General features: G+C 42.3%; 1 protein-coding gene across 1 annotated transcript in view; it reads right to left on the bottom strand.

Moving 5' to 3' along the window:
- Window positions 1-19506: 19506 nt before the first annotated feature.
- The window catches only part of LOC141140905 (uncharacterized), a 104885-nt gene continuing 98178 nt past the window's right edge, over window positions 19507-26213 (bottom strand). Inside the window, exons 6-7 of the mRNA XM_073628451.1 lie at window positions 24139-24372; window positions 19507-22305 (exon numbers count right to left, since the gene is read on the bottom strand). Coding sequence (XP_073484552.1) covers window positions 21619-22305; window positions 24139-24372 — 921 coding nt within the window. The 3' untranslated portion in view covers window positions 19507-21618. The remainder of the gene's footprint in view (window positions 22306-24138; window positions 24373-26213) is intronic.

Raw genomic sequence — 26213 nt, forward strand, 5'->3', positions numbered from 1 at the left:
CGCTGCTTTGCCAGACAAAGCACCCTGGGCATGGGTGAGAGAGGATGAGGAGGATGAGGACGGCTTGGTCATCCACTCGACCAAGTCTTCCGCATGTTGCGGCTCAACATGGCCAGCTGCCGAAAAAAAGGCCAAGCGTGTCCCATGGCCACGTGCTGATGAGGATGCACCGTCTCCACGACCAGCACTAGACACAGAGCCTGCTTGCCCTCTCTTATTGGCTTGTGACTGTCTGCCTCTCCTTCTTGGCCTTCCAGACATACTAATGGCCTGTAGCTGCACTAAGCTGGGATAGAACACCTGTAATTTTCTTCAAGTAGCTTTATATACTGTAACCAGACAAGCCTGCCTGTCAGTAGGAAGATAACAGGAACGGATCTAGCTGAACACTGTGAGCAGGACGCACTGTACTAAATGTAAATAGTCTAGCTGCCTGACCGTGGTACTAATAGGATCAAATAGAACACCTGTAATTTTCTTCAGGTAGCTTTATATACTGTAACCAGACAAGCCTGCCTGTCAGTAGGAAGATAACAGGAACGGATCTAGCTGTACACTGTGAGCAGGACGCACTGTACTAAATGTAAATAGTCTAGCTGCCTGACCGTGGTACTAATAGGATCAAATAGAACACCTGTAATTTTCTTCAGGTAGCTTTATATACTGTAACCAGACAAGCCTGCCTGTCAGTAGGAAGATAACAGGAACGGATCTAGCTGTACACTGTGAGCAGGACGCACTGTACTAAATGTAAATAGTCTAGCTGCCTGACCGTGGTACTAATAGGATCAAATAGAACACCTGTAATTTTCTTCAGGTAGCTTTATATACTGTAACCAGACAAGCCTGCCTGTCAGTAGGAAGATAACAGGAACGGATCTAGCTGAACACTGTGAGCAGGACGCACTGTACTAAATGTAAATAGTCTAGCTGCCTGACCGTGGTACTAATAGGATCAAATAGAACACCTGTAATTTTCTTCAGGTAGCTTTATATACTGTAACCAGACAAGCCTGCCTGTCAGTAGGAAGATAACAGGAACGGATCTAGCTGTACACTGTGAGCAGGACGCACTGTACTAAATGTAAATAGTCTAGCTGCCTGACCGTGGTACTAATAGGATCAAATAGAACACCTGTAATTTTCTTCAGGTAGCTTTATATACTGTAACCAGACAAGCCTGCCTGTCAGTAGGAAGATAACAGGAACGGATCTAGCTGAACACTGTGAGCAGGACGCACTGTACTAAATGTAAATAGTCTAGCTGCCTGACCGTGGTACTAATAGGATCAAATAGAACACCTGTAATTTTCTTCAGGTAGCTTTATATACTGTAACCAGACAAGCCTGCCGGTCAGTAGGAATTTAACAGGAACGGATCTAGCTGAACACTGTGAGCAGGACGCACTGCACTAAATGTAAATAGCAGGAACGGATCTAGCTGAACACTGTGAGCAGGACGCACTGCACTAAATGTAAATAGTCTAGAAGATAACAGGAACGGATCTAGCTGAACACTGTGAGCAGGACGCACTGCATTAAATGTAAATAGTCTAGATAGAAGATAACAGGAACGGATCTAGCTAAACTGAATACAGTGTATATATATATATGCAACACCTGGGATGCATATATATACACAATACACTGTAAGTGCAGCTAACTGACTGACTGTTCTGCCTAATCTATCTAACTCAAATCAAATGACACTGTCTCTCTCTCTCTCTATCTCTCAGCACACCGGAACACACACTACACAGGGCCGCCGTGCAGGCGGCCTTATATAGTGTGGGGTGTGTACTAAATGCCCTGAGCCGTAATTGGCCAAAGCCACCCTGGCTTTGGCCAATTACAGCTCTCTCTACTGACAGCGCTGTGATTGGCCAAGCATGCGGGTCATAGTGCATGCTTGGCCAATCATCAGCCAGCAATGCACTGCGATGCCGCAGTGAATTATGGGCCGTGACGCGCCACACGAATTTAGCGCGAACGGCCCATAACGTTCGCAATTCGGCGAATGATCGAACAGCCGATGTTCGAGTCGAACATGGGTTCGACTCGAACACGAAGCTCATCCCTATTACTATACAACGGATATCCTTCACAACGTATATGAAAATACAATCACCAGTATGTTTTGTAATGTAAGATTCCCTCTTACAAGATATCTCAGCAGTGCTTGCCACTTTTTATGTTGTGAGTGTGGTATGTAATTTTAATGATAAGAAGTATGGGGAATTTTAAATAAATAAATTAAGTGTTTTGATGAACGGTACTGATAAATAAAAGGGTAATGTCTGAATCTATGTATAATGAATCGCAGTGCCTCCAGCCACTTATGGCAGTTAATAAAAGGAAAAAAAATAATAATTTCCTGAGTTCGTTAATCTATAGGGAATTCTTACCAATGAATAAATATCTCCCAATTAAATTAATAAGTAAATACATTTTATTAATATACAAGTATAATTATACAACTTCATACAGAACCGGAATTTTTGGTGATTAATATTTCATACACATTACCAAAGACATCAACGCAACAATAAAACTATTTTCCTTAATCACTTGCCGCCCGCCATATAGTAATATGACGTCGGCAAAGTGGTTTCAATATCCTGACCGGGCGTCATGACGTCCAGCAGGATATCAAGCCACTGCGCGCCCCCAGGGGCGCGCATCGCTGCAATAGTTGTTGGGGTGTGTCATTCTGACACACCGCAACTCCGATCTAGGTAAAGAGTCTCTGACAGAGACAGAGTTATAGAAGCATGTGTTATTGATGCTATCTTTCTGCTTGCATGTTTATCCTTTGTGATATCATGTAAAACAAGCAGTGTCTTGTAAAGTAACAAGTAGTGTCTTGTTTTACTTCAAATCTTCATTTTTCTGGGGTTAATTCTTTTTTTTGGCACTTTAATTTCGTTTTTTTGGCACTTTGATGGTCTGTTTAATCATTCTGACCTTCCCACAAGTTCAGTCCTGTTGTTGTAGATGCTCTCTTTTCTGCTTGCATGTTTACCTTTTTGTGCGATTGTGTGAATTTTCTACAGCTCAGGGCGGATTATAGGCGCTATTCAGGCGTTTTTACAGCGTTTTCAATTCATTTCAATGGAGAGGGGCGTTTTTGAAGCGCTTTTTTCAACGCCCAAAAGCTGCTCCAAAGATGCTGCTTGTAGGACTTTTATTAACACCCCGCCAGCGCAACGCCTCAGTGTGAAAGGGTCCATTGAGATGCATGGGGAGCGTTTTATGAGCGTTTTAATAGCGTTATTTTTAGCGCTAAAACGCTGCAAAAACGCCTTGGTGTGAAAGGGGTCTAACAGAAACAAAAAAAAAACATTTTTTTTTTAAATTTTCAGTCTTTTTTTTTTTTTTTTATTTAACAAAAAATAAAAATCCCAGAGGTGACCAAAAGAAAGCTCTATTTATGGGGAAAAAATGCTAAAAATTTAGTTTGGGTACAGTGTTGATATGACCGCGCAATTGTCATTCAAAGTGCGACAGGGCTTTTCTTGTTAAAAAAAAAAAGTGCGACAGGGCTGAAAGCTGAAAATTTGGTCTGGGCAGGAAGGTGTATAAGTGCCCAGTATTGAAGTGGTTAATATTTGACAAATAACCCTAGGGTAGTCCCAACCTCCCCCTCCTCATGTTTACCATCTCCTGATTTTTTTTTTTTTCAAATACAATATGAACACCCATAACAGGCGAAAATGGGTCATAACATCCAGTACATCTAGTCAAAGAGTATAACAGGTACAAAGCTTGCACGTACATCAGACAACAATATTAATGTTATAACGATTCCCAAGCAGTCATCTTTGAAAAGTAACAGAGGATATATAGAGAGGGTATCCAACAGGTGCTACCGTTTGCTGTCTGCTAGAGGTAACGCAAAGTGAACTAGGTTTGTAAACCTGAAGCCACCCCTAACCAGTTTCCTATATTCAACAACTATAAGAAATGAACGGAAAAGAAAGTGAAAAAAAGATGAAAGAGGAGATGGCGGAGGATAGAAAGGAAGGGGGGAAGGGATGTGAAGGGGGTGGGGGTCCAGGTAGCGTTGGTTCTGGACAGCCTGGGCATTCAGAGAATAGTGCTCTCGTGGGGTATCAGTTTCCAAGAAGGGCCGAACCCTCCAAAGAGAGTACAAATTGTTTCCAAAGTCTCCAGGTTTTAGAGTATTTTTCCTGCTGGTGCTGTGATGGTAATATTAAATCCTCCATTCTACTAACATCTTCTACCTTATGTAGCCAGTCAGCCGCCGTTGGCGGTAATTGTTGCTTCCAGTGGACCGGGATGCAGGACTTTGCAGCGTTCAGGAGGTGTCGTATAATAGATTTTTGATAACGTTTGGCAGATATGTTAGATACATGTAGTAAGAAAAAGGCCGGATCACCAGGAATCTTGTATTCCGTGAATTTTTGTGTAACGTCCCTGACTGTTGCCCAGAAGTGGGTTAATTTAGGGCATGAACAAAATATGTGAGTAACGTTCCTCTGTCTCCCAGGGTACTATTGATGTAGGAGGTGGGGGGGTTAGATAACAATTGTCAGGAGTTTGTAGTTGGTCTCTTGAATTTTTGTGCAAACTGATGATTTCAGGGCAAATCTGAGTATGTGTTTTATTTGGGCGGACATAAATTTACACTGTAAATCTTCCCATTTATCCAAAAATGGTTAGTGTAGTGGGGTAGCCGGATTGTTCAATAAGGTGTACGTCTTGGATAGAACCTGTGTTAGAGTGCCCTCTTCGGAGCAATATTCCTTGAGTGTCGTCAGGGGACAGTCAAAGTCCTTTAATTCAGGTAGGGTATCGAAAAAGTGTTGCAGCTGAAGTGCTGGCCAGAAGGGCAATTTGAAGGGGCCCAAGTCCTTCGTCAGTTCCTCTATGGAAGGCCACCTGAAATGGGACGATAGGGTTCTGCCTAACTGTTGCAGGTTCCGATATGTGTGGTGGCTAAGGCCCAGAGGGAAGCGCGCATTTCCAAAATAGGGAACAGTGGGGTGTTGTTCGCTAACTCTTGAGCCTATGTGAAGTGTCGTTCCCATTAGGGGGTGAGATTTCAGCAGTAGTTGGAGGTGGTCATAGCACCACAAAGTCCCTGATAGTGGAATGTGTGGTTTGGGCTTGTTCTATTTGCACCCATAATTTAAATCGGCTATGGCGACACCAGTCAATGATACTTCCAAGATAAATTGCTTGTTAGTATTTTCGGATGTCAGGAAGGGCTAAACCGCCATGATGTTTGGGTACTGACAGTAAATGGAGAGGGAGGCATGATTTCTTGTACGCCCAGATAAACTTGATGAAAAGCGAGTTAACCTGTTTAAAGTAGGCCAGGGGAATCCTAATTTGTAAGGCTTGGAATAGATAGAGCAACAGAGAACAGATTACTTCTACCAAACCATGAGTGTAGGTCCTTGTTCCAGGTCTCCAGTAGTGTGCGAGTTCTAGACAGCAGAGGGGGAAAGTTGAGTTTGAATGTTCGCGATATATTCGTAGGGATGTAAGTGCCTAAATACTTTAAACCTGTTTACGTCCATTTGAATTTAAAACTAGATTTTAGTGCAGATAGAGGGGTGGGGAGTATCCCTATCACTTCCGACTTATGAAAATGTCTTTTTAAATTGGATAGAGATCCGTATGTTTCAAATTCACATAGAAGATTAGGAAGTGAGACTGCAGGGTTCATCAGGGAAAAGAACAAGTCTTCCGCATAAGCCGAGATTTTATACGGAGTGTCTCCTATGGATAGGCCCTAAATATCCGAGTTCAGGCGGATTCTACTAAGGAATGGTTCCAGTGACAGGGCAAATAACAGGGGGGGCAATGGGCACCCCTGTCTAGTGCCGTTCGTTATGGGGAAAGGGTCAGAAAGAACTCCATTGGCTTTAACCTGGGCTGTAGGATGTGAGTAAACTTTAATGATGCAGCTGATAGTTTCTCCAAAACCTGTGTGGGTCGAAGGACCGTGAACATGTATTGTTAGTTTACACGGTCGAATGCTTTCTCTGCGTCCGTGCTAAGAAAGACGCAGGGTGTGTGGGTACAGCTGGTCACATGTAGTAGGTTAAGGACTTTAGTCTTGTTGCCCCTTGCTTCCCTAGTGGGGATGAAGCCCACCTGGTCTAATGTGTGCTAGGTCTTGTAAGTGGTTGGCTAGACGGGTTGCGAGGATTTTAGTAAACAGTTTGAGATCAGTGTATAGAAGTGAGATTGGTCTATAGCTGCCGCATGAGGTTGGGTCCTTGCCTTCCTTTGGAAATATGCGCCTTCAGAGTGTCTCTGGGGAGGACAGCGTCCTCTCCAAGACTATTGACAAATCTACCATGTGAGGGCCTAGGATAGGGAGCAATGATCGATTAATATTGGAGTGTAAAGCCGTCTGGGCCAGGGGCCTTTCCCGGCTTAGTTGAGCCCATTGCCATTTCTAGCTTTTCTAATCTTATCGGTGCGTCCAATGCTGCACTAGGTTCAGGTGAGAGTGTGGGCATCTGAGACGAGTGGATATACTCGTCTATTTGAGTTTGGGAATTTGATGCAGGGGATAGGTTATATAGAGAGGCGTAGAAATCTCGTAAGGTTTTCGAGATCTGTGAGGGTAGGGTAATCTTTTGAGCATTTGAAGACATAATGTGTCGTATATAGGATTGGAGTTTGTGTTTCCTGACCGACCTAGCTAGAGTTTTCCCATATTTGTCTCCGTATTCATAACAGATTTTTCTGCATTTCTGCAATGCCGCTTTGGCTTTGTATCATAGTAGGTCATTAATTTGGTTCTGGAGGGAGGCGAGTTCTTGTTCTAGTGTAGTAGTGCATGTTTGTGTTGGGATTCAGTAGTTTGGAGTTTGGTCAGGAGCAGAGTAAATTGTTTTCCTCTTTCTTCTTTGAGTCTGGAGCTGTATTTAGTAAGGATTCCCCAAATGACTGTCTTGTGGGCCTCCCACACTATGCCTGGATAACTGTCTAGAGTGAGATTTGTCTGAAAATATAAAGGTAATTCTTTAGTGATTTCTGTAAGTATCTCCGGCACTTGTAAGAGGCTTTCATTTACTTTCCACATTTGGGTCGTCTGGGAGGTGGCGCTTGAAAGAGCATATGTCAATGAGATGGGAGCGTCATCAGACCACTTAATTGAGCCAATGGAAGTTTCGCGAACTGCATGTAGCTGAGCGTGAGGGATCAAGAAAAAAAATCGATTCTCGTGAAGATTTTGTGGGGGGAAGGGTAGAATGTGTAGTCTTTTTCTCCTGAGTGTTGGAGCCGCCACACATCAATCAGCTGGGCTTTGTGTGTAGATTGTGTGATTCGTTTATGGGAGCTAATGGGGACAGAGGACGAGCCCGAGGAGGTGTCTACTGTAGGAGTTAGCGGGACATTAATGTGCCCGCCTAGGATCAATTGACCTGCTTTAAAGTCTAGCAGTTTGGTCAGAATTTGGCAAAGATATCCTGGTGATCATTAGGCACATAAATTGTTGCAAGTGTCAGACATATTCCATCAAGGAGGCCCTTTACAAAACGCAAAGCCCCCCCCCGCATCCAGCAGAGTCGCAGAGTCTCACTGCAAGTCCATGGGAGTTTACTGGACAATAGGATAGCGACACCCCTAGACTTAGCGATCCTGTTAGTAGAATGATGGGTCACAGGGTAGAATCTGTTTTTGAGCACAGGCAGCTTGTCATCTCTGAAGTAGGTTTCTTGTATAAATGCTATATCGGCATGAGAGGCTTTCAGATCGTGTAATAACATTTTTCTTTTCTCTGGGACATTTAGACCCTTAGCATTAAGAAAGAATATCTTTAGGCTGTCCATCGCCAACTAGGAAGGGGAGGGGAAAGGGAAGAAATGAGGAAGGTGAAAGTGAGGGAGAGAGGAGAGGGGGAAGAGAAGAAAAGAAAAAGGAAAAAAAAGAAAAAAGGGGAAGAAAAAAAAGGTCTAAGATTGGTAAACACCAATAAACAGTGAACACACACACACCCCAAGCTTAGTCAGAGGGCCTGTGTGTCGGCCTATGTGGGGGAGTGGATAGAGCAGGCCTCGGGAGCATCCCCAGCTCACCCCACACCACCCCAGCCAAAATAAGACAATTAACTCAACTGGTTAATAAGAGCCAGTTGAGTTAATTGTCAACTGGTTAATAAGAGCAATAAGAAACAATAACTGATTCCCACTATGTATCGAGATATTTTAAGGGGGTCGGTGACATCTGTGTCCCGCCACTAGCCCGCCACCCCCAGAAAAGAAAAGGGGGGCATGGCCGACTGATGGCCAGAGACACCGCAGCACCCCCATCCCCTCATTCAACCCTACAGGTGTGAGTGTCCCCTCCCATCTATCACTAATCAATCTATTCACAAGTGCTTTATGTTGGGCATCTAAATGGTCACACACTCCCCCCCCAACCATGGTAGGGGTGGGGTCCGCCAAGCACCAGGCGCTCACCAGAAATATGTACCACGGGGGCCTCAAACATGAGAGCCACGGTACAATCCAGGCTCCACTTCAACCGCATATCAAGCTACGATGTTGAGAAGTACCAAGCGTAGGAGAGTAGGGGTCTCACGCTGGAAGAACATACGCCAATGGAACCTGCCGTGCATCTCAGCAGCCCCTTAATGGGGCAGGGCAGCCCCCTTCTCTGACCATCAGCCCACTAAAATGTAGGTCCCCCTCGGCCCCAGGTATGATGATGGGGCTCTCCCTCCCCTCAATTCAGTGAGTGGGAGGGAGGAGCCATCCGCGTCCAGGCCAGTCCACCCGTCCCAACATGCACGGGCGTGGATAGTCAGGGTGCTCTTAGTATTATTATTAAATCAACGTTAAAATAATAGCATGGAGATCTAGCATCGCAGCATTACAGAATACATAATTGCAACTGAGACATCCTGGAAAAAAATCAACAGTAAGGTTTATTAACACAGACTGTCTAAAACATTAAGGCACTAAGATCTTTCAGTGGCTAGGTAAGAAAAGAGATGGGTAATCAGTTAGCAGCTGCCAGTTGCAATAGTTCCACTGGGTTCTCCAGTAGGATTTAGGGGGTGGTGGAACATAACCAGTCATGGAAGGAAACGGGGAGGCCCGTCTCCGTTGGACATGGCTAGGGGGCCCTAACGGCACCATCCAAGGGAGTGCACCTGGTCTTTTCTTTTTTGTCTATGGGACACAACTCTGCAAGATCGTGGAAGGGCAATATGACGGTTAGGCATGAGGAGGGGAAGCAACATTGGCTAGAGGGAAAGAGTTATAGCGGATAGCAGCAGTAAGAACTTTAGGACTCACGTGGGCCCGCTGGGGCCTGCCCTCCCGATGCCCACCTAGATCTCTGTGGCCGGGGCTGGGCGCTCCTCCAGGGAGCCACCGAGCCAGAATGGCTGGTCGGTTGTGGTAGGAATTGTAACCAGTCCAGTACCGGGATGGGCTCCGAGTCCATAAAGTGTAAAAAAAGCCGGCAGGTCTCTCAGTGTGCGGAGAGTAAACAAGCGCTGATCTCTCCGAAAGGTGACAGAGAGGGCATCCCCATCTGTATTTAGCGCCGAGCTGGCAGGCCTGGTCAAGGACTGGATGCAGCAATGGTCATTGGAGAGTGGCCTTGGAGAGGTCAGGTAGGATTTTCACCGTCGCTCCAGCGAAATCCACGGCGCCTGTTTCCCAGGCTTTGTAGATGATGGTCTCCTTCTGGTTGTAGTGATGTATCGTACATATCATGTCCTATGGGGCATAAGGATCTGTCTGCGGGGGGCCGAGGGCTCTGTGAATCTGATCCAGTTCCAGGTCGGTGTGAAGTGCATTCGGAATATTGCCATGGCTGTCTCTAAGTCTTCAGGCCCCGTGGCTTCTGGTAGGCCCCGAAGCCGCAGATTGTTGCGACGGCTTCTGTCCTCCATGTGGAGCTGCAGAGTTACTGCTGCTCGTGTATGAGTGTCTTGTTGGGATTCAAGGGTGGTCATCCGTTGCAGGGTCTCTAAGGATGTTTCCCTGGTGGTTAGATGAGTTGAAAGGGATTGAACATCCCGTTTATTTCCAAGAAAATCTTTGCGGTGCTGCTCCTCTAGTCGGCAGATAAGGGTTTCTATATCTGCCTTAGTTTGTAGTGCATGGAGCAGCGCCCGCAGCTCCGAGTCCATACACAGGGTTGGCGGTTGGGAGGAAGGACCCGGGACCGAGAGGGAGGCTGTTGGGGAGTCTGAGCAGGTGTCCGAATTTACTGAGGCAGCTGGAGAGACTGGATGAATGATAGGGTCTGGGGAATCCCGCGACGGGCCGCGTGGCTCCATTTTGAGAGTGGGGGAGGACGCTTGACAGTTCGGAAAGAATTTAGCTATTTTCCCACTGCCTTTTGCAATTTTTGTTGTCTGGTTGCTTCCCTTCGCCACCTTCTTTCTGGTAGAGGGCATGCCGTAGGGATGTAGTGAGATGGCTGGGGTAATCAGGGGAGAACCGCAAGCTCAGGCAATACACAGCCTTAGTCAGCCATGTCCGTGCCACGCCCCCGGCTATAAGAAATTTATACCTAACCATATATATTGAGATTGACAGAGATTTGCAGAATCAAACACCACCTTTTAACCATAAAAGACTGGTGCCAAATCCTTGTCCAATACTTGGATGACTACAGTACACATCGATTCTTACAAAATGCGTTGAAACATTGTGTGTGTATATATTATACACACACACACATTTTATATATATATATATACTCTTGGTTCTGTTTCAACTTGTGATTGGTGTCCTTCTGGTGTAAAATAAACTGGGCGTCTCTGCCATTGTCTGGGGTAAAGCTGAGTCAACAATGGGTTCTTACTGAAGAGACAATCTCACCCTTTAAAACAATGGGGCTATTTACCCTGGCTTTCCTTTGATCAAAGGCACTATCTGGATCGCAAAACACTAGTTTGACCATTGTCAGTTGGTTTTGTGTAAAGTGGCACCAATGTTCAGGTTATTCTGTTTCAACATAAGGCTTGTATATTGACCTTAAAGTGGTGTTCCGGCCGAAATTATATTTTTTAAATAAAAATACCCCTATAATACACAAGCTTAATGTATTCTAGTAAAGTTAATCTGTAAACTAAGGTCTGTTTTGTTAGTTTATAGCAGTAGTTTGTTATTTTATAAACTTACAGCAGGCCGTGGCCATCTTAAGTGTGGGCATCTGAAGCCAGACTGTATTTCTTCCTGGATCTCATCCTTGCAGATCTCGCACATGCTCAGTGCAGCACAAGCAGTGTAATAGGTTTCAGGTCAGGTTTCCATAGCAACGGCAGTGTCAGAGGAAGTTGCCGCCCCTTCCCAGAAGGCATTGCAAACAGGAAATGATGCCATGGGCCGCGGCCAGGGAGGAGGAAGTGAAAAATGAATACAGCAGATATACAGTAGGTGCTGAGAAAAAAAAATTAAAAATATCCAATTCGTTTACAGTGCACAGTTTAGTGAGGGATGCTGAAGAGTTGTAAAAGTGGGTGGAACTCCACTTTAATCGTCCGCTGGAGAGGATAATCCAATCAACCTTTTCTCTGGTGGGGGAAACGCTCCCCTGATATGACGACTCCTTGGCTGAATGTTCCATGAATTATGAAATTTTTTTATGTATCTTGGCCATGACACTATTATAATTTTTGTATAGATGTATGGAACAACTGGATATCTTAAACTGCATATATTTATTCTTATAAACTTTTGATATTTTTACATTGGATGCATGTTATAAAACATTTGTGATTATATGTGAAATACAAAACCTCATGTATGTTTAATTATTAATATGTTTCAAAAATTAATAAATTTATTGCACCAAAAAAATAAATTTCCACACCCCTGTATTTTAAAATGTTCTTCCAGCTCTTCCTTGTTAGTACCACTTACTTTAACAGCTTTTGGTTGTCCTGTCAAAATCTTTTTGGGATTGGGGTTATGGTTAAGGTTTATGTTATGTGCTGGTTGCAATAGTTCCTCTGCTCTCATTTACTTTGATTAGATTACTGGTTTATTCCCTAGGAAGGGCCCTGTCCTGGGTGGAGGCACTGACAACTTTACTATAAAACCCAATCTTCCATTTAGTAAAAGTTCTGGTTATCTTATTTACCTACAGGTTTAGCGCAATATCCTGTTTAGGGAGGGCCATTTTTCATAACCCCACCAAAGGAAGGCTAGACCTGTATACATTTTTTGGCTAGTTTAGGAGGAACTTTACTCGGCCCCTACTTTTTTTTTTCCCCCCTTATCCCTCCTACTGGTTAAGCTCAAAATACACAGGCACCCACCCAGCACGATCCTGCTGTCTGGCACCACCATCTTGGTTGTTTCAGCTGTCTTCCGCTTCCGCATTTAAGTACCTTCACCCCTGATGATGAGCTGGCCTGGCTGTTCTGTGAATTGGCTTTTCCAACTTCCTGTAATATATGATGGAAGGCTTCTAGGGGGCTGTGGGAGCAGAACACGTCATTTTCACCCAGATGGCTGGTGCAGGGCCATTGTAAACCCTCCCCACCACCAAAAAAAAAAGGAGGAGCGGGGGGGGATTTGGGGGTGTCATGGACCTAAAGTGCTATTGCAGAGTGAAGTTACGCTTTAAATTCTTTTGTCACTTAGTTCTGAAAACAGAAAAGGCTGTGCGTCTCACTCTCAAACATCTGAATTATACCGCATATCACCCATGTGCAGAAAGGAAGACCATGTTCCCATTAATTTGATGTTAGAACATTGTAAGCTAATGAAAATAGTGTGTTATTGTGATTGTTGAAAACAACATGGTTTTAAGGCCTGTTTTCAAACACTTACCTTGCCATATATAAAAAACAATTCTGGGGGATCCAGTCACAATCACCATGACGACATCAAATTCACTGGACATTTATCAGCAACATTAGCCATATTCATACTGCATTGAACGTTTAAACCAGTGGTAAATGTTTTACTGTAGAGGTGGTCTAGTTTTGGGTACATGTTCAAAAAAATGTATGGTCAAGCCTTTAATAGCAGAAAATATAAGGTGCCGATTAATCTAACTTTAAAATTAGAGGTAATTTTACAAGCCTTGTTTATGTACTCTATCCTTCGGGTATTATTTTTATCATCTGTGTAAAAAGACTGCATTGGCTTATTCACAAAATAGGTGACCTTGTTTTATCTGCCTGTGATATTTTAACACTTGTTACAATGAAACTGTAGTTTACAAGAAGCTAGAGTGGCGACAGGACCGATCTGCTCCTCCCTTGACATCCTGGGGCTTACTTGGACCATCTGGAGTTGTACGGGGAAGAAGAGGATTGGCTCAGTACATCACCCCTGCCACACCTAAGGGTCATGTACAGATTAGAGGGCTCCCCTCCACTATCCGCTGCCCCTGGATTTTGCATAGTTCTACTGTTTGTGGTTTTACTATATGTCTCACTTGACAGGTATGTTTAATTCCTTTTATACTGCTGTAAACTGCAATGCAGTCACTAAATTGCACCTGAAATCATTAGATGAAAGTTACGGGAGAAAAATAAAAATTGGATCATAAGAACTGTCACATGGGTTATCACAAACACCATTAACTTTTGACCCACAAATATTTTGAACTTCTATAAGATGTGTTTTGAAAATGGAGATGAAATATCAATTTCTGAGAAATTGAGGATTTCAATACTTAAAAATGTATTTAGAAAAATACTGATGATTCCACCTGTACACAATAATCATGTTTGTGAACCTATTCATTTTTATCAAAGCTGGTTAATATAAGATCTAAACCGGTTTATTTTTATTAATCCCCTGCCATCCTATTATTTTAGGTTATCTATAGCAGTGTTTCTCAACTCCAGTCCTCAAGGCGCACGAACAGGTCATGTTTTCAGGATTTCCCTCAGATGAAACGACTGTGGTCATTACTAAGGTGGTGAAACTGATCAAATCACCTGTGCAAAATAGTGGAAATCCTGAAAACATGACCTGTTGGTGCACCTTGAGGACTGTAGTTGAGAAACACTGATCTATAGAGTGCCTTGAAAAAGTATTAATAACCCTTGAAATTCTTCACAATTCGTCAAGTTTCAGTCAAAAAAAAGTAAATGTAGTTTATTGGGATTTTATGTGATAGACCAACACAAAGTGGCACATAATTGTGAAGTGGAAGGAAAAATATAAATGGTTTTTACATTTTTTTTTACAAATAAATATTTGAAAAGTGTGGCATGCATTTGTATTTAGCCCCCTTTACTCTGATACCCCTAACTAAAATCTAGTGGAACCAATTGCCTTCAGAAGTCACCTAATTGGTAAATAGTCCACCTGTGTGTAATTTAATTTCAGTATAAATACAGCTATTCTGTGAAGCCCTCAGAGGTTTGTTCAAGAACCTTAGTCAACAAACAGCATCATGAAGGCCAAGTTACATATATTAAACATGTAAAAAAAAGTGGATCTCAAACTAATGGGTAATCAGCTAATACTGATTCGTCCACAGGACAGGGTACCTCCACAACTAAGTCACAATATCAAAAAAAAAAAAAAAAAAAAAAAAAAAAAGAGGAAATGGGGAACAAAAGGGAAAGAGAAGGGGGGTGGGGCAATCTGGTCATCCCACTCTTATGAGTAAAGGAGGACCAACCACGGTATATAGTAGGTGATGGAAACTTTGATACAAAAATATGAATTACAAAAAAGGCTCAATGGTCCAACCATTAAAATTGGTTTAAAAGGGGCAAAATTGCCACTACAACAATAGACACAGGATGCCGCTCACATGTGCAAACATTCCGGAATCAACCCATATAGAGTACTTCCATATATCTTAGCCTAGGGGTCTAGGTAAAGGATAGTTTGGCACCAAGCATTACTTGTCCCAGTCAGGACTAAATTGCAAGCTTATGGTACCATTCATCCCTGAAATACCTTAAACACTGCCATCAATACAGTTCACAGGCGTATGATATATTATGGAAAGAAAACACAATTAGTCAACTGATAAAGAATAGCAGCTGAATAGATGCCCCAGATGGCTAAATGGGCAGTACAGTCAGTCTTAGAATATATCCTCTCAAATGGAACCGAGGTTGAAGTCTGAAATTGAGCTGCAAGTCTGTGTCAGGGCTGGAATGGAACTATTGATGATTCCCCCTCCCCAGTTATGTAGATAGCACCCAGACACTGTTCAAAGTCCAATCAAAGGTAACCCAGTTGCTGGTGTAGTGGACTATTGAGTACTGGATGTTGGGGAAAAGGTAGCCAGATGTAAGGTTTCATGGAAATATCGACTTCCCCATTGTAAGGGGTACAGTAAACAGCAGTATACACACTCCAAAACCGCATTGGCAGCCACAGTCACAAGGATTAGCAATGACTCTACATACCGCTCCAGTGGGGAACGGAAGGAGGGAGGTATGGAGACAGGTTCCTGGAGGCTCTCACCCCTCCTCAGTAATGGTAGCCCAGGTTCAGCCTCCCTCCTATCATTTCTGTCTTCCCACAGCTTGCGGTAGGTCAAGTGCCTCTTGATTGATAACAAAGTGCAGACTGACTGTACTGTCTAGTGAGCACTATCCATTAGCAGCAATGGCGGAATGTTGGAACCGTGAATGGAATAAAACCGGTCCAGCAGAGCACAGCGTGCAGCTCAGTGTCCTGTGGTAAAATTACGTCAAAGGCCAAGGAACACACCAGACAGGTCAGGGATAAAGATGTGGAGAAGTTTTAAGCGGGTTAGGTTATAAAAAAAATATCCCAAGCTTTGAATATCTCACAGAGCACTGTTCAATCCATCATCTGAAAATGGAAAGAATATGGCACAACTGCAAACCTACCAAGACATGGCCATCCACCTAAACTGACAGGCCAGACAAGGAGAGCATTAATCAGAGAAGCAGCCAAATGGCCCATGGTAACTCTGGAGGAGCTGCAGAGATCCACAGCTCAGGTGGGAGAATCTGTCCGCAGGACAACGATTAGTCGTGAATTCCATAAATCTGGCCTTTATGGAAGGGTGGCAAGAAGAAAGCCATTGTTGAAAGAAAGCCATAAGAAGTTCCACTTGCAGTTTGCGAGAAGCCATACGGGGGACGCAGCTAACATGTGGAAGAAGGTGCTCTGTTCAGATGAGACCAAAATTTAACTTTTTGGCCTAAAAGCAAAATGCTATGTGTGGTGGAAAACGAACACTGCACATCATCCCCCCTGTGAAACATGGTGGTGGCATCATTATGTTGTGGGGATGCTTTTCTTTGACCAGCTTCCCTGTCGCTGCTAGAGTTGATGGGAAGAAGGATGGAGCCAAATACAGGGCAATCATAGAGGAAAACTCGAGTCTGCAAAAGACGTGAGACTGAGGTTCATTTTCCAGCAGGACAACGATCCTAAACATACAGCCAAAGCTACAATGAAATGCATTCGATCAGGAGGTCTCAAACTGGCGGCCTTCCAGGTGTTGTGAAAACTACAAGCATTACAAGCATGACTCCCACAGGCAGAGACATAATGGGACTTGTAGTTTCACAAGCTGGAGCGCCACCAGTTTGAGACCCCTATTTTAGATCAAAGCATATTCATGTGTTAGAATGGCCCAAAGTCCAGACCTAAATTCAATTGAGAACCTGTGGCAAGACTTGAAAATTGCTGATCATGGATGCTCTCCATCCAATCTGACAGAACTTGAGCTATTTTTTCAAAGAAGAATGGGCAAAATTTTCACTCTCTGGATGTACGAAGCTGGTAGAGACATACCCAAAAAGACTTGCAGCTATAATTGCAAAGAAAGGTAGATCTACAAAAGTATTGACTAAGGGAGGTTGAATAAAAATGCACGCCACACTTTTCAGATATTTGTAAAAGAATTGGAAAACCATTCATTATTTTCCTTCCACTACACAATTATGTGCCACTTTGTGTTGATCTATCACATAATATCCCAATACAATATATTTATGGTTTTGGTTGTAACATGACAAAATGTGGAACATTTCAAGGGGTATGAATACTTTTTCAAGGCACTGTATATATTCAATTTTACATTAAAGCAATTGTACTGAATTTATAAAATTTAAAATCATAATGCTTTTGTAAAACAAAAAAAAAAAAAAAACACAAAAAACTACCTTTCCATATATTAGTTAGAATATTTTAAAAAGCCTACACATTTTTAAAAAGCCATTATAACATGAACTTTAAAGTATTCAGTGCAGCAATTATGTAATACAATGAGTGTGAAACCGAATATGCTTCTCGGTTCCTTTGGATCCTTCCTGAAAAATTTTTTTAAAAATGCAAAATCACCACTTTACAATAGTGTATGTACAAAATGAAGGATCTTTCTTTGAATGTGCAAGGAATGTCACATTCACAGTGTTATAAAAAGAGTGAACAGTATAGTAAAAAGCACTTTTTTCCCATTGAAGAACAGATGTCAGTGAATGTTAGTCAATCCTGTGAATATGCTAGGGGGACTCTTACCGGTGAATGACTTTTTTTTTTTTTTTTTTTATACAGGGAATGATTCCACCAGTGCAAATGCAAAATTCACTGCTTTATAAACATGCCTCTTACCGTATATACTCGAGTATAAGTCAAATTTTTCAGCCCTTTTTTTTGGGCTGAAAGTGCCCCCTTCGACTTATACTCGAGTCACCGCCGTGTCATGCAGGCAGACGGCGGCCAGCGTGTGATGATACTGTTCGGAGGCTATTCCAGATTTCAAAAGCCGCGCCTCCTGCTCGTCTGTGATAGGCTGAACAGCTGTCAGTGTACAGCCTATCACGGACATTCTCTCATCCTCGTCCGTGGTATGAGAATGAGAGAATGTCCGTGATAGGCTGACCGCTGACTACCTATCACAGACGAGGAGGAGGCGCGGCTTTTGAACAGTGGAATGGCCGCCGAACAGTATCATCACACGCCGCCCGCCATCTGAGGATGGAGATCGCCACAGGGAGGCTGCACAGGACACAGGTAGGCTGCACATGCACACAGGACACATGCATACAGGACACATGTACAGGACACACATGTACAGGACACAGGTAGGCTGCACAGGGAGGCATGCAGCTGCAGATGGGCATTGTTGACCCTCTGCATTTCTCACCCTCGTCTTATACTCGGGTCAATACGTTTTTCCCAGTTTTTTGTGGTAAATTAGGGGCCTCGACTTATACTCGGATCGACTTATACTCGAGTATATATACGGTAATTGAAACCTGTGCTGAAAAAAATGAAGGAAGCTGTTATTACGCAGCTCTTTCTGAAAATACTAGCTTCAAGACTTCGAGCCACCAAACTGAAGCAAGCAAAAATTCTGACCTGCATGCTTGTTTTGGGTCAGTGAATGAGAGAACATTGAAGCCATTGTATGAAGAATACAGCCAGGCAACAAGCATTTTCAGAAGCAGGAGTCAACAGAGGCAGTCCACCCCTCATTTACCTCAGCTACACTGTGGGCGTGTTTTTTCCCCCCATATGTCACTGTTTACCAACGAGGTAAACACTAAAGTTAGTTATGTTCAGTATCTCACAACAGTGAGTACATCCCTCAAATTTTTGTAAATATTTTATTATATAATTTCGTGTGACAACACTGCAGAAATGACACTTTCACACAAGCGTATGTGGTGGCAATAGGTGAGCAGTACAAAGACAAGTGTGTCTTGCCTACAGTCAAACATGGTGGTGGGAGTGTCACGGTCTGGGGCTGCATGAATGCTGCCGGCACTGGGGAGCTACAGTTCGGGGGAACCATGAATGGCAACATGTACTATGACATACTGAAGCAGAGCATAATCCCCTCCCTTTGGAGACAGGGCAGTATTCCAATATAACAACCCCAAACACACCTCCAAGACGACCACTGCCTAGCTAAAGAAGCTAAGGGTAAAGGTGATGGACTGGCCAAGCATGTCTTCAGACCTAAACCCTATTGAGCATCTGTGGGGCATCCTCAAAACGGAAAGTGAAAGAGCGCAAGGTCTCTAACATCCACCAGCTCCTTGATGTTGTCATGGAGGAGTGGAAGAGGACTCCAGTGGCAACCTGTGAAGCTCTGGTGAACTCCATGCCCAAGAGGGTTAAGACCATGCTGGAAAATAATGGTGGCCACACAAAATATTAACACTTTGGGCCCGATTTGGACATTTTCACCTAGGGGTGTACTCACTTTTGTTGCCAGCAGTTTAGACATTATTGGCTGTGAGTTGAGTTATTTGGAGGGGACATCAAATTTACACTGTTATACAAGCTGTACGCCCACTACATAACACTGAACAAATGACACTTTGCTACAAAGTAGTCACATGAAAAGATAAAATATTTACAAAAATGTGAGGGGTGTACTCACTTTTGTGAGAGACTGTACGTATGGAGTGGTACCAACAGCAATGGTAGCCTCCCTACACCAGGTCAGCACTGGTTATAATCACAATAAAGAAAAACCTTCAGATATAGGCCCCATATTTGATAGACTGTCAGTCTTTATCGCACATATCAATTGTCTTATAAAATGTATGTACAGTAAGCTGAAATGTCACAACATATACACTGTAAATTATTTTATTAAACCACAATACAAAAGCAGCTAGAAATGTCTCTGAATAAGGCCATTGATTAATTCAGGTATCCATAGTTAACAATAAGATTCCTCAGCCAGTTTTATTCTACAAACATTTGTCAGTACAACCTACATAGCAGGATTTAATTTAAATGAATCATCTTCAACAATCATGAAAGTGTTTTTTTTTAATTTTTTTAGAGCAATTAAACATGTAACTCCTTATAATGAGCTTCAGGCTTTTTTGACTTAGAAAGGTGGAACAAAAGTGGTTTGTGGCTGCCAGTAAGCTTTATCTACAGGTAGCATGCCAAACCTGTTCATGGGTGCTGCTGATCAGAAACCGCATCAGATTGAGGCATCAGTCTTTTGTTGCTGATCAGGATCCTGAACAAACACAAAAACAGCTATTGTGTTCTTTTATGGTGTTGAAGGTAATGCTTTATTTACAGGAACCATTAAATCTTTAATGCTGTAAGAGAACATATGTTTAATCTTTATTGACAGTATGCCGCTTTAAGTAAAGCCTCACCTTTACCTTCTTATGAGGAGGTTCTGTCTATATTCTAGACTGAGGAGAGCGATTTCTCTTACCTGTACATAGGTAGCAAATGTTATGCCACCTAAATTATACCAGAAGCTGGTTTTATTTTCTAAAATACAAATTTTCCTAGGTGCTTCAACTCTGTGGCCATGTGAAAAACATTCATAATTTTATCAGAATTAAAGGTTTTCCTATTTTATTCCAATGGGTCTTCATTTATTAGGACAAACAGCAATGTGCACAGAACTGTAACTTGCATTAACCGATCAAAATTCACTTTTGTTCAATACTATGGCTAACTAGTAAAGACATATAAAAAGGTGATCATTTTCTTCCTTGAACAGGAAATAACTGTCATTTGGTATCATAGCAAAAAACAGTTGAACATTGTTTTCATTAGAGAGAATAGAAAAATATATTTGCAGACCAGTTTGTGTGCTATATCTGTGTAATTAACTACCATTGTGAATTGAAACAGCCCTGAAAATTATTATGCAAACTACACAATATAGGGGGCTTTTCAATTCAACAGCTATACAGCCAAAGTTAGAAGGAATTTAGGTTGAATATCCATCATTAACTGAAAATACCCTAAACATTAGTGATTATGGTGTGGAATGTGCAGCACTGTTGTAACCATTGGTTCCCTAAAACGACTGAGATTCCTAATGTTTAATGCAGAAAAGCGTTGGTCCACTGTTGATAGGCATTCTGAATATTTACATTGTCTATCAAGATATACATAAAAGGAAGCATCAGAGGTGTAAAAGCACAATGTGCAAGTGACCAATGTACATTACTGGCAGAATGTTCCTCCAGAAGAAAACTGAGTGCACAGTGACAGGAGTGCCCTTTCCGGGGGCAGCGTATAGGGCTGCAGGAATTTTTAACCCAGTGTTGTTTTGTGTTTGTGATATAAATTTTTACTTTCCTATTTTTCCTGTGCGTTACAATATGTGATTTAATGTCCACTGTGTTTTCTTGTGCAAGTTGATAATTAATCCAAAAAAGGCAAAAAAAAAAGTATAATTTAGGCAGAATACATGATATGATCAGCAACAAATTGTCTGTAACGTCAACCAAATTCCATCTAGCTCTGCTTTTCTGCCAAAGCAGTTTCTCTTTAACTCCATGTGTGTGACAGTGAAAACATCACGTGGATCAGCTGCATAGTATGAAAAAACCATCATATATCAAAAGTGGCATAATGCAGAACGGTTTCAATTTGAGAATTTAATAGAACTTAACACACAGCAAGGAAGGAATGAAGGCACATGAAGATGCAAAAGGAGTGGTTTACATCCCAATGCCATAGAAAAAAGTGTTAAAGCTGGCACTTACTTTCCTTTCAACACAGTATTTGGCACTGGATTTCTCCCATTTTTTTCAGTGCTTTAATTGGCAGTCTCATATAGAGTGAGCGCAGGAAAATATGTTGGTCAGGAGTAGATGGGATTATTTAAGGTCATTGAATAGTGGTGGTAAGACTTCCCAAATCCTTTGAATGTGTTTCAGGGTGGTGTAATTTATAAAGTCTTTGAGCATAAAAAGTTCAGTCATTCTGTAACTAATCCTATTGGTGTGGATGGAAAATTTGTACAGACTGCAGAGCTCTTTCTACCAACAACTGTAGTGCATTGACTGGTTAAGTTCCAAGCTGAACTTAAAGACATTTTATTTTCCATGCAATGAATAGCAGAATATCCTGCTGAATTTATCGGTGTGCTTACATGAGAGCAAGCCTTTACGGATGCTGAGTAGAAGTCATCTGCTGTGTATCCATCATCCTTTTTGGACAGACACTCTGTGGCCGGAGAGAGTTGGTCATCAAATACCAAAGGCTGCTGGTCATCTGCCTCTTCACAGATAACAAAAACTGTGTTTGGAGTCTCAAAATCCAGTGAGAGCTCTTTGGCTCGGAATCCATTGCCTGTTTTGGATGAGCTTGTAAACTCCAAGGCAGATGTTTGGCAGGGGGTGTGGTTCTCCTTCACACTTAAAGGCTTTTGGCCTGAATGCACACAATCAGAAGATTCATTTAGTAACCCAAAGTATGGGCGTGTCCTTCTGAGATTACATGGTGGGAGTTTTCGGTGAAGTTTTGCTGACTGTGTAAGGGGGTAAGAAGCATTACTGTCAGAAGACTCTGAGAAAAGATGAGTGGAGTTTTCCCCTATCTGAGCAGCAGAACCAACTCTCCTAGGATTCTTAGGATTAAGACTCTTGGCAGGTGCTGTGCAACACTGTAAAACCAAAAACACTGAAATTATGTAACGTTTTCAAATCTGTTATTCTTAAAGCAGCTAGGAATGCCACATTCAAAGCAATTTTATTTGACATCAGAGTAAAAAAAGGAATGCCTTCACTCTCAATAGAATGATGAACCCCAACTAAGTTTACACAAGTTTTCCTTTATCTTTGTTTCAAGTACTTGAACATATCTACAAGCATACACACAGGGGGTAAAATAGATTCAGAATTCATATACACTGGCAAAATGCTAGGCCAGGGTTTCTTAAAGTGATTGTATGCCAAGAAGAAAAAAACAAAACAAAAAACACCTATAAAGGCAGAGGCATAATGAGCTAGTATGCACCGCATACTAGCTCATTATGAAATACTTACCTTAGAACAAAGCCCCATGCACCGGTCTCCCGGAGCTGACATTTTGCCTCAGCGATTCTTCACAGCACCGGAGCTGTGATGACGTCCCTTCCGTGCATGCGCGCGGGAGTCTTCTTTCTGGGAAGGAGCTCTGATTTTCTGGCAGCATCCGCCGGACCTTCAGAGCACATGCGCTGCTGGCATCAGCAGCTGCATGCAAGGTGAATATCTCTTACCTGTAGCTAAAAATGTGCTAAAGGGGTATACAACCGCTTTAACCAGGGTTCCTCCAGAGGTCACTAGGGGTTCCTTGAGCAATTTCTGCCTCTCAGATAAGTTCCCACTGACAAGATTGATCTTTTTATCTATCTGTAAGGGGGTAATTCTTCCCAATGACCACAAGTGTAAGAAGCATTTTTCCCACTGATCATCACACTATTGCCATCATGATACAGATTTTTTTTTATCAGGGGATCCTGAGACCGGAAAGTTATTTCAAGGGTTCTTCGGAGTTGAAAAGGTTGAGAAAGGCTGCTATAGACTATCATATGGCAGTGTAAGATATGGAAGATACAAGTATCCTAACTTGCCTCCCAAGAGGCCAGGTGCATTTGTGCATTGACAACTTTTTCCCTTTTGTACCAATAAATATGGATTACACAAGTTCGCTGGTTAAATGCAGGCAAGACACGGTATGAATGAATCTAATTAACACAGAACTTGAATAACTAAAGCCTAGTACAAAGGGGTCAAATGTTGGGCGACATTGGCTGGTTCAATAAAAAACATCCGACATTCAGCCCGTGTGTATGGCAGCCGTTTGGCTGGCTTCTGTCAGACGATCATGCTGGAAAACCAGCAGCCAACCGGCTGAGAGCGCTGACCATAGTATTCTGGTGGGGGGGGGGGCACCCCCCTGTCACAACACAATGGCTCAGCGGGGGAGATTACTGTACTAATGTTGGTGTGTACTAGGCTTCAGGCTGGCCATACACAGTTCACCAGCCAAGATCTGAACCGTTTATGGGCACGGTGAATGTACCAAGTTCATCTATCAATCAACTAGGATACAACCAGCCTGCCTGATTCTCTTGAGATTATCGCTAGCGATAATCACTGTCTTCTCCAGGAGGGGACAGCTTCGCCCCCCTGCCGGGAGAAGACAATTGCTGATATCCCTGTCAACACAGGAAAGAAATTCACACTGTGTATGGCCTGCCTAAAATGTGATGGTTATTAAAATGAGTTGACAAACCTGCAAAATGTGTAAAAAAAAAAACAATGAATTTCGCTATTAAATTCTTGAAATATTCTACAAAAATCATCATATACTAAGTCTAATGTGTCTGAAGACTACTATGGGAGCCAGTGTAAAATACAGACAGGTAACTTGTCACTGTGATCCATATATGGTGCAATAAAAACTATAAATATTTGAAATGAACTTCATAAATCTGATTTACATCACTTACACTGTCTACCAGCTTGGTGAAGGAACCGCTGGAGGACCGGCTTCGCCATTTCATTTGTAGTTGAGGCAAGAGACTGTTAAAGGCACGGGAACTCCATGTCCTCTGTCTGGCTGCATCTGCTTCTTCTACTTCACCAGCCTTGTCATCCCCACTCAGATCAACACTGGTGTAATCTGCAGTTAGCCAATCGGACACAGAAGCAGGGCTAGTTACACTTCTCTTTAGGCTTCCTTCCTGCAATGAAAGCCATAACATAAGACATAACTGACATAGCTGGTAACAAATTAAACCTTTATGTGATATATAATTTATGCTGAAATTCTTATTTCACTGAATTATCAACTAGGTGAAGAGAATAAAAAACATGACATAACATACCATGTTCTGTGTAGAAACTTACTAAATTCTTACTGCTGTGTGAAAAAAAAGGTGGCAGAGTTTAGAATTATACACTATTTAACAGGACCTGTAGTTGGCTTTCTTGCATTTAGGCCATGATTAGATACCGCTTTGCAGTAACGAACATTCCTTCTTGATTCTGCAAGCACAATTGACACGTGTGTCGCTCATAGGGCAGCCTAGTCACTTCAATGGGCTGCCCTATGTGTGTTTGGTAACAAGCTTAATGCGATTATTAAATGCACATATTTCTGCAATTTTCACTCGATTCTGTCTTGCAACAATCGCAGCAGAATCGCACCCTGCTTGGGGTGCCATTAAGAATAATGGCACATAAATTGTGCAATTTAGCCTATGACTCCAAATTGCTTAATGTGAACATGGCCTAAGAGAGAATACCTAGGACATTTGAACGAGCAGGTCTAACAAAGTCAATTTATTAAACAACAGTGACGTCTAAAAAAAAAATTGTTCTGCTATGGGCAGCAAGTACACATGGAGGTGGCAGTTAAAAAAGGGAAGATTTTTCTTCAAGGTATGTCTCAAGACAAAACAGGGAGGGAGATGACATTTCTGCTTGCTTGGGCGGTTCTTATTGCAACAAGTGTTCTCACTAGAATTTTCCCCCTCCATTTCTGACAACGTGAAAACTCTAGAACTTTAGATTTTGTTTCACGGTCAGTCCCAGCGACACTGGTCACCAGGACATATAGAGAGGGCATCTAACCCATCCCTATCCAAAACAGGAAAATAACAACATTTTGGCTTTAGATACACTTTAGCAATAAGAGAAATTTTTGCTCAACTGCAACTGATCCGGGGATCATTTTTTCTTGCTCTATGGGTGTGAGAAGAAAATGGTCATCAAACTGAAGACCTTTGTCCACAGATGTCAGTCAAGTGTTGGCATCAGATGAGCAAAGGTAATGATGCTGAATTAAGGGACCAGCCTTAGCCTTTTGGAAAGGTATAACCCACAAGACAATTGACTGACACCCTACATGCCATTTTTGATTAACAACAGCAAAAAGGGAGGCTGAGAGAGAGCTGGTCACATACCTCAAAGAGGCAAAAAATAATGTACAATCTGTAAAGAATAGTGGGCAGTGGAGAGGCGTTGGTAATATATATATATGCTCCACAATGGAAACAAGTGCAATCTAGTTTACTGGACCTCACTGCCTGCTATATTTTCATACACTGCCTACTCTATGGCTTGTTTTGGCCAGAAAACCGTACATGATCTCATCAAATCTGGAAGAGTATACATCTTAAAGTATGCTGAACTACACCAGGAGACTGAAGAAAGAATTACTTTCAGGCAAAACAGTGTGCTTTGTAACGATAAAGAGTACCTATACACAAGAAGCTTACTATGAACACTGCTAAGTAGCGTGAGAGCAATTCTGCTTATCTGGGATTTGTGTAATATGAGTGTTCAATCATCTTACCAGTTTAGAACATGTCATATGTTGTTCTTTCTGAATTGTGTGTGTCATGAATAAGGAGGCCGAGGATATTGGATTAGACTAGATTTACATGATATGGCTGTGTACATTACATATAGATATATATATATATATATATATATATATATATATATATATATATATATATATCTATATATATATATATATATATCTATATCTATATCTATATATATATAGATATATATA

This window comes from Aquarana catesbeiana, linkage group LG01 (genome assembly GCF_042186555.1).
Source record: "Aquarana catesbeiana isolate 2022-GZ linkage group LG01, ASM4218655v1, whole genome shotgun sequence".
Lineage (NCBI taxonomy): Eukaryota > Metazoa > Chordata > Amphibia > Anura > Ranidae > Aquarana > Aquarana catesbeiana.